The following is a 16,560-nucleotide window of genomic DNA, read 5'->3' as shown; positions in this document are numbered from 1 at the left end:
CCAGGTACCCCTCGAAGCATTTTCATCACCCGCGAGGGAGATACTGGATGCATTAAGCTGTCACACCTCACTGCTCCCTCCCTAACCCCTGGCAACCACTAGCCTATTTTCTGTCTCTGTGGCTTTGCCTGTTCTAGATTGATACAATATGTGACCTTTTGTGTTTGGCTTATTCCACTGAGCACAATGCTTTTGAGGTTCAGCCACATTATAGCATGTGTCGTGCTTCATTCCTTTTTACGAATGAGTAATGTTCCACTGTAGGCACATGCCATGTTTTGTTTGCCGTCAGTTGGTGGACTTTGAATTGTCTCCACCTTTCGGCCGTTGGGACTAATGCTGCTTTGAACAAGTACTTGTACTTGCTTGAATACCTGTTTTCAGATCTTTGGAATCTGTACCTAGGAGTGGAATTGCTAGCTTGTATAGTGATTTTGTGTTTAACTTTTTGAGGAACCACCAAATTGCTTTCCACAGGGGCTGCATCATTTTACCCACCAGTAGTGTACAAGGGTTCCAAAGTCTCCATATCCTTACCATCATTTATTATTTGACTTTTTTCTAATGTTATGGCCATGAAATCTTTTAAAAATATAATTTACTAAAATGCACGTTATTTAATTATTTTTTTTAAGTTCCTCCTACTTTACCACACCCCAATTTTTAAAAATTTTGTCTGAACTGTGATCTATTTTACTGGGAAATTGGTTGAAAGCAGTGATTTTCAAACAATTTGATCTCAGGACTCCCTTATACTTTAATAGTTATTGAGAACCCCAAGTATGTATTTATGTGTGTTATATCTTTGGTATTTACTGTACTAGAAATTAAAAATTGCAAAATTACTTATGTTATTTAAATCATTCACTTAAAAGTTATAGTAAACTCCGTTATATGTTCACAAAATAGTTTTATAAAAAATAGCTTTCCCCAAACAAGCACACGTGCACACACATACAGTAGTGAATTGAACGGCATTGTTTCTCTTGCCACAGATCTCTTTAATGTCTGTTGAAATTGAAGACGGTTGGGTTCTCATATCAGCCCTTGCATTTCAGTCTGTTGCATTATTACATGTCACACCTGTAGCCTTTGGAAAACTTCCTTGGACACTTAGGAGGGAATGGGTGAAAGAGGCAAATAATGTCTTAGATTTATCCTCAGCGACCTACGAGAGTTGGAAAACTATTGACTCGTATTTGTTGTTTCTGGCAAAAATAGAAGTGTTTAGAAACTTTTGAGTGATTTCTCATTCATACCATAGGAAAGTGGTGCTTGTTGCTTATGCCCCCCAAATACAAAATATTCAAGGACGTCATTATTTGGGTCATAAATGAACCTTTCTTAGAATCAAAGATGAAAGAAATTCTCTTCTGCGTAATCATCTCATTAATGTCTGAAGCAAAATGAACATCTATATAAATATTACTTTAAGAAAATATTTCCTTACATCATCCATTCATGAAATAAACCCTCAACAAAGTAGGTCTAGAGGGAACATACCTCAGTGAAGTCGAAGCCACCTCTGAAAAGCCCACAGCTATTATCAGCCTCAGTGGGGAAAAACTTGAGGCTTTACAATCAGGAACACGACAGGGATGTCCACTCTCACCACCTTTTCAGCATAGTGCTGGAAGTCCCAGCCACAGCAATCAGACAAGAAAAAGGGGGAAAAAAAGGCATCCGTATCAGAAAGGAAGAGGTAAAACTTCCACTATTTGCAGATGACACGATACTATATAGAGAAAACCTGAAAAATTTCAACAAAATCTGCTAGAAATGATACACAAATTCAGTAAAGGTGCAGGATACAAAATCAATGTACACAAATCTGTCACATTTCTATACACCAATAATGAAGCAGCAGAAAGAGCAATGAAAGAATCAGTCCCATTTACAGTTGTACCAAAAGTCAGATACATAGGAATAAACCTAACCAAAGAGATGAATGACCTGTACTTTGAAAACTGCAAAACACTGATGAAAGAAATGAAAGAGAACACAAAGAGATGGAAATACATTCACTGCTTACGGACTGGAAGACTAAATATTGTTACAATGTCTATACTACCCAAAGCATTCTATAGATTTAATGCAGTCCCTGCCAAGATACCCAGAAATAGAACAGACAATCCTAGGGGCACCTGGGTGGCTCAGTCAGTTTAGCGTCCCAACGCTTGGTTTCAGCTCAGGTCATGATCTCAAGGTCGTGAAATTGAGCTCCACATTGGGCTCCACGCTCAGCAGGGAATCTGGGAGTGTTTGTCCCTTTCCCCCACTTCCCTACTCGTGCTCTCTCTCTCTCAAGTAAAAAATCTTTTTTTAAAAAATCCTAAAATCTGTATGGAACCACAGAAGACCCCAAATAGCTAAAGCAATCTTGAAAAAGAAAAAAACAGGAGCTATCACAATTCCAGACTTGGAGTTACAATATGAAGCTGTAGTAACCAAAACAGTATGGTACTAGATTAGACACACAGATCAACAGAACAGAATAGAAAACCCAGAAATAAACCCACAATTACATGGTCAGTCTTTGACAAAGGAAGAAAGAACATAAAATGGGGAAAAGTCTCCTCGACAAATGGTGTTGGGAAAACTGGACAGCCACCTGCAAAAGAATGGAACTGGACCGCTTTGTTTTTCATTTTTCCCCCCAAGATTTTATTTATTTATTTGCAGAAAGAGACACAGCGAGAGAGGGAACACAAGCAGGGGGAGTGGGAGAGGGAGAAGCAGGCTTCCCCCTGAAGCAGAGAGCCTGATGTGGGACTCGATCCCAGGACCCTGGGATCATGACCTGAGCCGAAGGCAGACGCTTAACAACTGAGCCACCCAGGCGCCCCAAAACTGGACCACTTTCTAACACCTACATTAATAAAAATCAGTTCAAAATGGTTAAAGACCCAAATGTAAGACCTGAAACCATAACCTTAGAAGAGACCACAGGTAGTAATTTCTCTGACATTAGCTGTAGCAACATTTTTCTAGATTATGTCTCCTGGGGCAAGGGAAATAAAAGCAAAAAATGAACTATTTGGCCTTCATCCAAATATAAAGCAAAGCAGTCAACAAAACTAAAAGGCAACCTACAGAAGGAGAGAAGATATTGCCAATTATGTATCCAAAGAATGGTTGGTGTCCAAAATAGATAATGAACTTGTAAAATTCAACAGTCACGGAACAAATAATCCAAGTAAAAACTGGGCGGAAGACATGAAAAGACATTTCTCCAAAGAAGGCATTCAGATGGCCAACAGTCACAGAGAGGGTGCTCAACATCATGGCTCATCAGGGAGATGCAGATCAGAACTACAATGAGACCTGTCAGAACGGCTAAAACAAACAACACGAGAAACAACTTTTGGTGAGGATGCGGGGAAAAGGGAACCCTCTTGCACTGCTGCTGGGAATGCAAACTGGTGTAGCCTCTGTGGAAAACAGTATGGAGGTTCCTCGAAAAGTTAAAAATAGAGCTACCCTGGGGCCCCTCGGTGGCTCGCTAGGTTGAGCATCCGACTCTTGGTTCAGCTCAGGTTATGATCCTGGGGTTGTGGGATCAAGCCCTGCACCTGGCTCCGCACTCAGCACATAGTCTGCTTCCTCTGCTCCTTCCCCCACTCACGGGAGTACACACTCTTTAAAAACAAATCTTAAAAATCTTTATGTTTAAAAAGATTTTATTTATTTTGAGCAGAGGGAAGGACAGAGGGAGAAACAGTCTCCTGGCTGAGCATGGACCTTGACATGGGGCTCAATCCCAGGACCCCAGGATCATGACCTGAGCTGAAGGCAGATACTTAACTGACTGAGCCACCTAGCACCCCTAAAAATCTTTAAAAAAAAAAAAACAAAAAAACTATTCTGTGATCCAGCAATCACACTACTGGGTATTTAGCCAAAGACTATGAAAACACAGGGTCCGGGTGGCTCAGTCAGTTAAGCGTCTGTCTTCGGCTCAGGTCATGATCTCAGAGGCCTGGGATTGGGCCCCACATCAGGCTCCCTGCTCACCAGGGAGCCTGCTTCTCCCTCTCTCCCAGTCAAATAAATAAAATATTTTTAAAAAAAGAACACAAAACACTAATTTAAAGGGATACATGCACCTCAATGTTTATAAGAGCATTATTTACAATAACCAAATTATTGAAATAGCCCAAACCATACATGACTAGATAAAGAAGATGTGGTATATATATACAATGGACTATTGCTCAGCCATAAAAAAGAATGAAATTTTGCCATTTATAACAACATGGATGGAACTAGAGAGCACAGTCTCAGCAGAATAAGTCAGAGAAAGACAAATACCATATGATTTCACTCATACATGGAATTTAAGAAGCAAAACATATGGGCAAAACGGAGAAAGAGGGAGAAAAACAAACCAAGACACAGACTCTTAATTATAAGGAGCAAACTGATGGTTACCGGAGGGGGTGGGTGAGTGAAGTGTGGGAGTAAAGAGTATGCTTACAATGAGCACTGCGCGACGTACAGAATTGTCGGTCCCTGTGTTGTCCACCAGAAGCCGGTGTCCCATTGTGTGTTAGCTATACTGGAATTTAAAAAAAACAAAAACAAAACAAAAAAAAAACTTTAAAAAATGACCAACAAAAATCATTAAAAATTTTTTTCTTTTGGCTCAATTGGTTAATATCCCATTCCTTCCATAAATTACTTGGGGCAGCTCTGGGATAAGTAATATAATAGAATTGTGAGTATAGACAGAACAAGGAAAAAATGGTTAGAAGCTAAGATAGAGCCAGGAATAAAGTTAGTGTATAAAATATGTTTCATAGAGTATAGCTTTTAGAAGTAGGGGAAACTACAGTATTTTCAAATGTCCCGTCTTGAAAAACAATTCACTAAGGTTTTTAAATTACAGCACCCTTAGGAGTTTTAAAGTATAGTGTCGTTTATGAAAATCTGTTTTTCGTCCCCTTTCCAAGGAAGATAATCTTACGTAAATCCAGTCTACCTCACTTGTGACTTGGCTTGCTGACAGTTTTAACATCAAGTTTATCAAAGTTTATTAAGTGTTATTACTTGTATTCATTAAGGAATTAAGTGATTGTTCTGGGTGGTTGTAAACGTTAGGATGGTAATTGTATTTTATAACTTTGAATGTGACCTAAGGGAAATAGTGTTGTGATCCAGGACACCCAAGATGTAACTTGGGTTTTGAAGTTGGGTTCCTGTAAGCCTCGCTAGCCCAGTATTTGATGCTAAAGGTGAAGAAGAGTGTGGGTTGATGAGGATCTACCAATGTACTTGGGGAGATGGAAGCACTCTCATGGTTTGGAGTGTTCATTCGTTCGATGTTTAGGAAAGGTACTTAAATTGTCCTTTCACATCAGTGGGTAAGTATTCCAGATTTAGTCCACCAGGACAATTCAGGTGTTCCACTCATCAGAATTACAGAAGAGTTAAGATTTGTGCATTAAATGTATGTAAATTTTGCCTTAAAGAGTAACAAATTGATCTTCGAGTGGTAAGTTGGGTAGAGGCGGAAATAAAACAGGGAAGGTGCGGTTTCGGTTTCGCAGCTGGGCGGCAGCTGCATGAGGTTATTACACTGTTCTGTTAACTTTGTGTATATACATTTAAAGCTCTCCACAGTGGTGGTGTTTGTTTGTTTATTTTGGGGCAGCAAAGCAAGGTTTATTGAGCAGTAGCAAAGTGATCATACAAAGCTCCCAAGGAGGGAGGGGACCCAAAGGGTTACCCCACAATGTTTTGTTTTGTTTAAGATTTTATTTATGTGACAGAGTGAGAGAGATCACAAGTAGGCAGAGAGGCAGGCAGAGGGGGAAGCAGGCCCCCACACAGCGGACAGCCCGACTTGGGGCCGATCCCAGAACCCCAAGATCATGACCCGAGCTGAAGGCAGAGAGGTTCAACCCACTGAGCCACCCAGGTGCCCCCACAGTTTTTTTAAAGTGACATTCTAGTCTACCATATTAGAAAAGCATAAGATACTAGAATTTAGAAATCACCCCTGGAACTAATAATGCACTATATGTTAACTAAATCGAATTAAAATTTTTAAAAAATTCAAAAATCAAGTAATAGCCATGTAAGCATATTATTTAAAAATGTGGAATTAATGGGCACCTGGGTGACTCAGGTTAAGTGTCTGTCTTCGCCTCAGATCATGATCCCAGGGTCCTGGGATTGAGCCCCGCATCAGGCTCTCTGCTGAGCGAGGAGTCTGCTTCTCCCGCTCCATCTACCCCTCTCCTCCTGGTTGTGCTCTCTTTCTCTTGCTCTCTCTCTCAAATAACAAATAAAATCTTCTAAAAATGTGGAATTAAATAGGGAAAAAGGTTTAAAGAGCATAGTGGTTGTCTCTGGGGAGTCAGAACTGTGTGTAGAGAGGGCGGAAGCATGGGAAGTCTATTTTGTAAGACTTTCGGTATTATTTGATTTTTAAACCGTATGCATGTATTACTTTGATAAAATGATACATTCTGTGGGTTTCTGCATTTTTTCAAGGAAAATACCAACATGATCCTGTGTAAATAATTAGACCCAGACCAGTGCTTGGAATATATAAGAATTCTGTTTGCCCGTGATGATTTGGGCAGCGTGCTCAGTTATTTCCATTGCCAAAGGTGGTGATTTACATTTGAATTCCTACTTCAGATGAGCAGAGCTGAGAAGTCTGATTGCATAGTTTCTTCCTGTTGCTCGGGCCCTCCTGTAGTTTGTTTCTTACACAATAGTTAAGAGTGATCATAAATAAGCCTGTATTCGTCTCCTATTTAAAAGCCACCGAATGTCTTCCCATTGCAATTAGAATAAAATTCGGACTCTTTATCATGGCCTGCAAAAGGCCATAAGTGCTGTCAGTGATTGGGTGCCTCATGCCCTTGCCGCTCTTCCCGCATCACTGTCAGCCTTGAGGCCTTCTCGCACACTTCTTGGACACGAGCAGCTCTTCCCTGCCACAAGGCCTCTGCACTTCCCATTCCTCAAGAGACTGGCTGCCTTTCATCATACAGGATTTAATTCAAAACGTGGTTCCTGAAAAAGGCCGTCTCGGATCGTCTGCTAGAGTAGCTCCCTCCACCCCTTCCCTTCCAGAGTGTGGGCCTCCGCCAGAAGCACGAGCTGGGAGCGTTGGGTTGGGTTTGGAAATGCAGTCTTGGTCCTACCACAGACCTGCTAAAGGAAAACCTGGATTTTAATGAGACCCCAAGATGATTGTGTGCGTTTCTAAATTTTTAGAATTACCACTTCTGGTCTGGAATGACTCTGCCCTCACTTTTCCTGCAGGTCTGTTAGTAGTTTCATCCGTTTCTGAAGGAGACTTTGTCATTTGTTTCTGTGCGTCTCCTCCCCCAATGGAATCAAAGCCCCACAAGGGAATCACCTTCTCCGACTTGTTCACTCCGGTGTCCCAGCACCTGGCCCGGGACCTGCACCTAGAATGCGCACAAGAATGTGCAGGTGTATGACTCTGGATGATAAAAATCCTCAGGGCTCTCACTTGCTTGTAAAATCAGGGTCGCTTTTCCCTCCCAATATCATTATGAAGCAGTTTCACCCTTTCTTGGACACTATTAAGCTCGTGTGACAAATAAAGAATTACTTACTTTTCCTTGTTTTCAGGTAGTTTGTATTCCAAAGCAAAGTTCAGGTTTCATTCAGTGCTTTGCTACGGACTTGAAACTATGACTGCTGTTTTCTTTCTTATTTTCGAAAAGCATTCTCGTTCAGAGTTAAAGTTATCTTCAAAGGTTTTCATCAAAAGTAAATGTTAGTTTGATATTTGAGTCAAATTTTATTAAATCAGAAATAATCTTTCTTAAAAACAGGAAAATATGATTCTGAAAACATTAAGTGCAAAATTTGAAGTTAAACTGCAGATAAAAAGTGACAGAGCAAATTGTGTATCAGGTTTTTTAGTCTTGAGGTATGATTCTAGAAAGGACCCGTAGTTTCTGATACTGTTCTGTGTTTACAAATATGTTCCCAAAATATGTTTCCTGTTGCATATCCTGGTGAAATTTGTCAGGAAGCAACATTCAGTCCTCATACTTTGTGATTTTATTTATTCATTTATTTATTTACTTATTTGTGGGCAGAGAATTCCAAGCAGACTCTGTGCTGAGTGTGGAGCCCGATGCAGGGCTTGATCCCACGACCCAGGAGATCATGACCTGAGCCAAAACCAAGAGTTGTGTGCTTAACCGACTGAGCCACCCAGGTGCCCCTGCGCTCCACATACTTTGAATGAAGAAATAAGGAAACTTAAATCAGCAGCTTTCATTTCAGGGAGATTTTGCCCCCCTGCCCCTGGGGACATCTGGCAATGGCTGGAGACATTTCGCTTGTCCAGCTGGTGGCAGAATACTACTGGCACCTCGTGGGGAGAGCCCCGAGATGCTGCTGCTAACACCCAGTAATACACTGAACAGCCCCCAAGTGCAAAGAGTTCTTCAGCCCAAAATGTCAGTAGTGGTGCTGCTGCGAAGGGACTGGCTTAAATTGATGGAGCCCTTCCTCTGCAAATACTAATGCCATCAGAAAAAACACACTTCCATCCTACCTTTTGGATAAGAGAATATGTAGAAATAGGCAACTTAGAGATTCAGATGGGTGTATTGGCATGGCATTCTCAGACAATTTTACATTTTTTAAAATAGGAAGACTCAAAATGGGGTTACTGGTTTTCCTTATTTTACAGATGGGGTCGAGGATTTGGTCTTTTGGGTTCCATTTTTGGAAAGGATGGTGTATTAAACCAGCCAAACAGTGTCTTTGGACTTATATTTTATATACTACAGTTATTACTTGGTAAGTATTTATACAGCGATACAAAAATAAGTTTGTTTGTTATATTCCCTTTAGTACTTTGTGTCTTTGCCCTGAAATGTCTTTATATTAAATAAAAGCATGTTAATGATAGAACCGCTAGTTTGCAGCACACTTTTCTGCTGTGAAAATTTGGTTCCCCGAGACTTTGATGATGCTAACGCTGAATTTGGTATCTGTTGGTCTTTAATCAAGGACAGCAGCGTCCCATAATATCCGGAAAAACCATCCTCATTCAGGGAACTTACTCTTCCAGTCTCCCGCAGAAACTTGTTTATTAGTTTATATACTGTGCAGATTCCTGAAACATGTCACACCCCGAGAGAGCATCACTGCAAGCACTAGACGTAACTCCTCACCTTCACACACCTGCTCTATCCGTTGTCTTCTGCTCTTTCCACTTCACTGTACGTGAACGCTTCCATGCTGTTTCCTCGCTGGTGTTTGTTATTGTTGACATCAAGCTTTCAAGTTTCTTGTGTTCTAAGTAACCCTGTGCTGATCAACTTTGTTTAAAGTGCCCCTCACACACACCTCCCTGTTTGAATTAGTTCTGCAAAATAGATTTCCAAACCTTGGGCGAATGAGCCAAAACACACAAAGTATTTAATGGACTTTAATACGTATTACCAAACTACTTTTCCCTCAATTGTCTGTCTTCATCCATCTTCATTTTTTACAAGTGCTTTCTATAAAATTTCTAATTTAATAGTTACAAATCCCCATCATTTTATTTTAATTTTTCTGGCATTGTCACTCTTGTTGTTGGGGTTCTGATAATAGTCCATTTTCATATTTGTTACATTTTATCCATTCTTTGTCCTTTTTGTGTTAGTTTGGTGAATTTTGATTGTACAGTGTTTTATACTTTCAGAGTTAAATCCAGCCAATTTGACCTTTGGTTTCCATCGTTAATATTTTACCCCATTACCTGCCACCTCTGCGGTGCTCTCCTGCCTAGTTGAGGTTGATTTCTTATGAGGGAAATTGTGAATCTAAATTTTTCTGAATACTTCTATCAGGTTTACCCAGTTCCATATCCTATAGAAATATAAAAATATGCACAAGGATATTCATAGCAGTATAAAATAGCAAAAGACTGGAAGTAGCTTAGCAAAATGTAATGGTTGAATAAATTAGGTTACACCTGTACTAGAAAATACTATGTAGCCATAGCCATTAAAGGAAAAAGTAGGTCTTACATGAATATTCTGGGAAGATCAAGACATAGTTTGGTGAAAAAAGCAAATTGTAGTATAACAGATATGAGAGAAGTTCTATGTTTATATATATGCACAGGAATGCATATAAAAAGGGTCAGTGGTTGGGGGCCCGGGTGAGACTTTTATTTTTTATTCCATTTATTTGTTCATTTGGATTTCTAAAGAAGAATATAACATATAGGCCAAAATTAAAATAGCATAAGAAACACTTTTGACTTTGTTAATTTTTGGAGATAGAGATAGAACAAATTTCCATTTGTCATATTTAATTTCTGAAGTTCCTTATATATATGATTTTTAGATCGTGTGTATCCTATGTGTTTTTTTCTGTTCACATTCTGTGTGTTCACACGAAGCATTTATAAAGTCAGGCACACGGAAGGCACACGCGGACTCCTCTGACACAATTTTCCAGAGCACGTCATCTTCACTCCCTTCTTCTAAGTTGTTTGAGATACAGCATTTCCAATCTAATTTTCCATAGGGAATACTTCCACGAGTCCGAAAGTACAAACATGTAAAATGCCGTCCAGTGAGAAGCCTGCCCGTGACCGGTGCCCCCCTGCCCACTCCGTAGCCTTTCAACCCCAGCTGGTAGCTGCGTGTTGTTGCTGTACTTCCTTGAGGCCTGTGCAAGAAGACAAACCTATCATCTTCATTTTCTCCTCTCTCAGATGTAAAAGACAGATGCTGTACATAATGTTCTACATACTCCTTTTTCTTTTTTGCTCAACTAATTCATCGTGGTGGTATTTCCACACCAATCCATGAGTGTCTTTACTCTTCTTCCCAGCTGCAGAATGTTCCGCTGCTCGATGGGACCTTCATTATTTAGAGGCACAGCACGTTGTAAATTCCACTGGGAATTGTATCCCAAGCCACCAGCTTCATCACATCAGGACAGGTTGGGTACAAAATGGTATTTAACTAATAGCCAGTGTTTATGGAGCATTCGAAGTGCTTTATACCCTTTAGCTCATTCATTTGGTCATTGGTTCATTCATTCATCAAGTAAGCTCTAGGCCCAACGTAGGGCTTGAGCTCACCACCTTGAGATCAAGAGTCCCACGCTTTACTGGCTGAGCCAGCTGGGCGCCCGCCCAACAGCTCTTTTAATTCACACATCGGTATTAGGAGGTGAGAAAGTAAGTAACTTGTCCCTCATGTTGAAACCAACTCTCTTGGTAAAATTAAGGTGAGAGCATTAATTTTGGAGCTTTAAATATCTAGTAAAGGGCCAGACAGGAAAAACGGTGTAGGCTTTGCTGTCTGTTGAGCTATTCAGTCTGTCCTAAATGTTACATACGAGTGAGCGCGGCTCGGTTGGTCAGTCTGTAGGTGCAAGAGCGGGGGCCGGTCAGATTGGCCAGTCCCCGGCATCAGGAATCCGGCAGTACATTAGCCGTGAAGAGCCTTATGAAGGGTCACACTCTAGCACGACCGGGCCTGGGGGCACGGCCGGTCTTTGTGGTCTGAGCCCACAGGCAGCTTCTGGTTAGCAGGCAGTGGGGATTTCAGCCCCTTCATTAGCCTCTTCCAGCCTCCTACCACTGATCATTTCTTCCTGTTTCTGTTCTCCTTGTCCATTAGTTGTTGGGAGGGATGGTAGCTTAATACACCGCTGTCTCCTCTGTCCCTGGGAATAAATGCTCACGTTCCCATGACCGTTGGCTGCAGGAAATTACAGAACAGAACACATGAAGATGTCAGACAGCATCAGAGAGCCCCAGTTCAGTGCACAGAACCGCCTTTTTTCTTGCTGGTTTGACCCACGACCAACTGGCCAAACATGGCTTGTTACCTCCTAGCCCAAGCCCTTCTGAAATGTTTATTACAAGTTTTTCCTTCTTTAGCAGCATATTGGTACAATCATCTTTGTATGGTTTTTGAAAAATCTGACCTAAACATTAACAGATTTTTTAAAAACTTTGACCTAAACATGGGAAGCTAGGTTTTAAGCGCCCACAGATGGAAAGCCTGCAGTGCCAAGGCCAGGGGCAGCGTGTTCTGCTTGGGAGAGAAGTTGTGGTCCTCACGTTCCTTTCTCCGTTAGGAGTCGCAGCAACGGGGCTGCCAATTTCACAGGTGAGCTTCAGGCAGACTGTGGACTCGGAGCCTGCATGTGCTCTTGGCAGGGCTTAACTAAGGCCCGTTCACGGTCCAAGTAATGATACTTCGCCTAGAATGCTGACAAGTGAGGAACACTACGGCTGTTAAGACTGGTGCTGTGTGCAGAGTCAGCCTGCAGAATGTCACCACACCAGTCATTTTCGCTCCCCAATTCCATCACATGTTTCAGGAAAATCAGCATTCCGGCACTGCAGGAGGTCGCAGAAGCCTTGCTTTTGACCCCGAGACTTTCTCCGTCGTCAAGGCCTGACTGAGCCGTGTCTCTCCCCTTGCAGGCATGACCGCAAGCGCAGTGGCAGCTTTAGTCCTAATGACATCCTCCATCGTGTCCGTGGTGGGCTCCCTGTACCTGGCCTACATCCTGTACTTTGTGCTGAAGGAGTTCTGCCTCATCTGTGTCGTCACGTACGTGCTGAACTTCGTTCTTCTCATCATCAACTACAAGCGACTGGTCTACTTGAATGAGGCCTGGAAGCGGCAGCTGCAGCCTAAGCAGGACTGACCGCAGACAGACAAACTCCGAACTGGCCGCCGAGCCCCCTTTCCCATTAGGGTTCTTTTGCAGCAGTTTTGTTTTGTTTTGTTTTTTTAATTCTTCACAACAGACACTCTCCCTAAGAATCTCAAACTGATTTTTTAAAATCCTGTAAATTAGAAGGGGCCCTAGCTATTTTCTGTGTCAATCTTCATTTTGAATATGGATACAAAAAAAAAAAAAGAAAAGAAAAAAGGATATGCCGAGCCAATCAAAGACAAGCTTTAACTTTACTTTGAAGATATTTCCGAAATAATAAAATATAGCCCTAGCCCCCTGCCCTTGATTGTAAAGTGAGCGACCATTGCTAGTAATTCTCTAACGTGTATAAATTCAATTTCAGGTATAACAAATGTGATCATGACATGAAAATATTTTAGAATAGATACTGTATTAAATATTGCCATGTTTACAATATGTAATATGTTTTTAGCCGATGGATTTAAACATGTAGATTCAACTAGAATCCATTTATGTGATATTTGTAAATAAAGGTAGAAATATTGGATCCATCCCTGCAGAACTTACTGTACAGTTTAGTTGAAGTGTAGCGATGAAGAATTGTCAGCCCAATGTTGACTGAAGAAACAGTGAAAATAGTAAGTCTGAACAGAGCATCTTGTGAGGAGTACTGACAGCAAAACCGTAGGGTGGTTGGTTCCCTTTCATCTCCTTCCCTTGGGAAGGAAGAAGCTAAATTTGGACATTCAAGTCAAGCTTGTGTCTAGTCATAAAACTGGATCAATTATAACCTTACAAAATGAGCCCTGTGACCAGACCTTCACATCCAAAGTCTTCAGGACACTAAAGATGGGGAAGTGGGTAGAATTCTTTGGAGAAAAGCTGGGAACATTGATATGGCATTTCTAGGTAAAGCCTCTTACGGTAGCTGAATTGTCATGCAGAAGTTTTCCCTTCACATTGGTGCCAGCCAACCAAACAGTATTAGGACCTTGAAATAGAAGTCCCGTTGCTCCAGAGCAGGATCGCTCTTGGGTCACCCTGTGGTATTTCCCATTTCATCCTGCACTAATTGGATGTCTGACTTAATTGTTTTAGAGTCAGCATTAGATTGGTAAATCTTAGGGCTGACATGCTTCTCAGTTTGCTCCATTGGGAGTAGTGCAGGTAGAAACATCTGAAGGTGAAGTACACTAATGGTGTCACTGCTCTTTCTAGCAACTACGCAAATGCCTAGATTTTAAAGGTGATGCGAATAAACGCAAATGAAATTGGGACAGTATGCTTCTATGATTAACACCTTCTATCAGAATGTTAAAAGTGCCTTCTGTCTTAAACCTCAAACCAAATATTTTGTGTGTTGAACTTGGGCAGAAGTGTCCTTCCTTCCTCTTACCATGAAGTAGAAAACCTGCATTATTCTCTAGAAAGGTTCTGTATGATCATTTTATTCCTTAGATGGAGAAGTAGTAGCAGTGTTTTTGCTTCCAGTTAGTCTCACCGTTATGTTAAAAACAGACCGGTAACTTTTGAGTGCTTTCATGAATGAGCCTTCTTTTTGAAGGGAGGGGACAGGTTCTGCTCTGTAACCCATATGTGGAGTCAGCAGCTGTTCAGCAGTTTCCGCCTAACTGTCCTAATTGATGCAGTGTATCTTTCTGGCCCAAGGCAGGTGTAACATCTGAATTGTAATGAACTTTCAACCAGTTTTACCCAGTTTTGTAAAAGCCGAACTCGGATTTCCAGGCTTGTGTTTTCCCATAAATGTGAATATTCCAATGCCTGTTTTATTATGTATGTATTGTTCTTGTTTCTGTAGTGAATGAACTCCAGAAAGCATTGAATTGGATGTCTGGTGTCTATGGAGAAACAAGTCCTAGCGCTGAAGACCTTGTCCAGTCATGATGTCCAGAGGTCATCTTTGTAGAGTGCTTCCAGTCCTGCCACGCAGCTCACAGTCTGTCTTCTAAGCTAGAGTGGAAATGGTTAACAGTGAAGACTTCTGTGGTATATATAACACTGGTTGTCCTAAATAAGTTCCTCGTGTCCCAATTTAAAATGGTTTTTCATCATATTTTGTATCAATCAGCAGAGTATAGTTAAAGCTTGTCTTGATGCAGCATTCTTGCAAATGTCTTGAACTCTCATATGATAAAATGTAAAAATCTTCAGCCAGACCCTTCCAGGTTTTCTTTTGCTTTCCTAATAAGCCTTGGGGAAAACACCACTGTTTTAGTCGTACAAAAATTTCTGCGACGTTCCTGTGACCCCAGTAGAATTCATACCCTTTTTCTCACTGAGCGATGACGGTGTGCTGCCTCAAATAACAGCATCGTAATGCCAGCATCTCTGTAAGCAACAGGACCCCGATGGAAGCATTTAGGCTCCTTTCTCCATCCTCTCTTCCACCCAAAGGAGAAAACACCATGCTATAAACTACGAGGCCTATTAGAACTATTTTAGACTCAATATTTAAAACACTGCAACATTACTAGCCACCAACACTGAAGAACAAATTTGGGCGGGTGGAGGGTGGGGATTGGATTTCTGGGCTTTGCAGTAATTCCACGCTTCTTGATTTAGGGAATCTGTCATAACAAATGAAGCCCCTTACTTACTTGGTAATCATATCATTTGAAGAAATAAGAGAAACTGGGGTTAGATGACAAATTCTAGGCAATCTGGGTGGTTTGGAGGATTTCATTGTTTTTCACTGCAGCTAGGTGCTTTCCACGAAGGTAAACTGGTGAAATAACTCAGGTTTAACCAGCTGTGTGCCAGGAATTACTTCTACTTGATGTATGTCACCTCACTCTAAATCTGTTACTTTTAAAGATGTTGAAAGCATTGACTATTTTCATACAGAGATGAAGATCTGTCATTTGGTACAAGAGATCTTTGGACCCTACTCAGTAGGATATAGGACCGAGACTCCAGTGAAATTAAAACCATTTCTTGGGTTTACTTTGCTTGTATTTCATTTATAAGATTATCAGAAGTGCAGTTATCTTCAGTGACTACTTGTGAACTGCAATTGGAACCAACACTTGACATGAGTGAAAGGTGACAAATCTTGTCTTGAAAATTCGTGTTAGACAAACGCCAACAAGAAATCCACTATCATTTTTGGTGACCTATTTGGGAAGGAATACCTAACATGCGACCTTTGTCCTCCTGTATTTTCCCCCAACGTGCAAGCATTGGTGGAACATTTCTATTCAGACATTTTAGGCAGCACTTATGATTCCTAATCTGTGAGAACTCTCCCCTTCAATAAAATAGGAGGGGCAGGGGTGGGAATCCAGGCTATTTGGTTAATTTTTTTCCCCCACAAATGAGCCCAGAAAAGGTAAAATGTTTTGTTATAAAACTGTATTAAGCATGGCCTAAGTATTAGGTGTCTGATCTGTATAGTACGTTCCATCAAAAATATTTATTATTCATGCTTTAAGCTCCAGAACAAACACTCATTTAAAGTGGAGTTTACTGGGCAGACGTCCCCCTTTACTATAGATAGAAATATTCTTTATCAGAGATTTAGGACAGTTTTGCTAACTGGTTAAAAAAAAAAAAACCATGTAAATATGTAAGAATGTTTATTTGTTGCACATAACTTTTTTGGTATAAAATAAATGTAGCCGTTACCCATGTTAGCTGTGCTGCCGTCCTTCTTATACTCGTGTTCTAGTCCAGACAAGGCGCTGGAACCCAGCTGGTCTTCCCATCAACACATCCTGAGGCTGACACTCTAACTTCCTTTCCGCAGGTGTACTGACCTCTTTTTCTCTTAAATTATTTGTTATTTATGGAAGACACATGCAGAATTCTTAGTGATTCTGGTTACTGGAATCTGCGTGGCCTTGTGATGGATGCGGCTGTCAGGAATGA

The 16,560-nt window shown here is 41.0% G+C and overlaps 1 protein-coding gene across 2 annotated transcripts in view; it reads left to right on the top strand.

Moving 5' to 3' along the window:
* Positions 1–16,325, top strand: part of VKORC1L1 (vitamin K epoxide reductase complex subunit 1 like 1) — a 67,471-nt gene extending 51,146 nt beyond the window's left edge. The window contains exons 2-4 of one of the 2 annotated variants that reach the window (XM_082714464.1): positions 8,696–8,805; positions 12,452–12,581; positions 14,492–16,325. In XM_082714464.1, coding sequence (XP_082570590.1) covers positions 8,696–8,805; positions 12,452–12,581; positions 14,492–14,498 — 247 coding nt within the window. In that variant the 3' untranslated portion in view covers positions 14,499–16,325. Of the gene's footprint in view, positions 1–8,695; positions 8,806–12,451 lie in introns of both variants that reach the window. The other variant, XM_082714463.1, reaches the window with a different exon arrangement.
* The last annotated feature ends 235 nt before the right edge of the window (positions 16,326–16,560 follow it).

Source organism: Mustela nivalis (assembly GCF_964662115.1).
Source record: "Mustela nivalis genome assembly, chromosome: 19".
Classification (NCBI taxonomy): domain Eukaryota; kingdom Metazoa; phylum Chordata; class Mammalia; order Carnivora; family Mustelidae; genus Mustela; species Mustela nivalis.
This window is presented reverse-complemented; position numbering and strand designations above follow the sequence as displayed.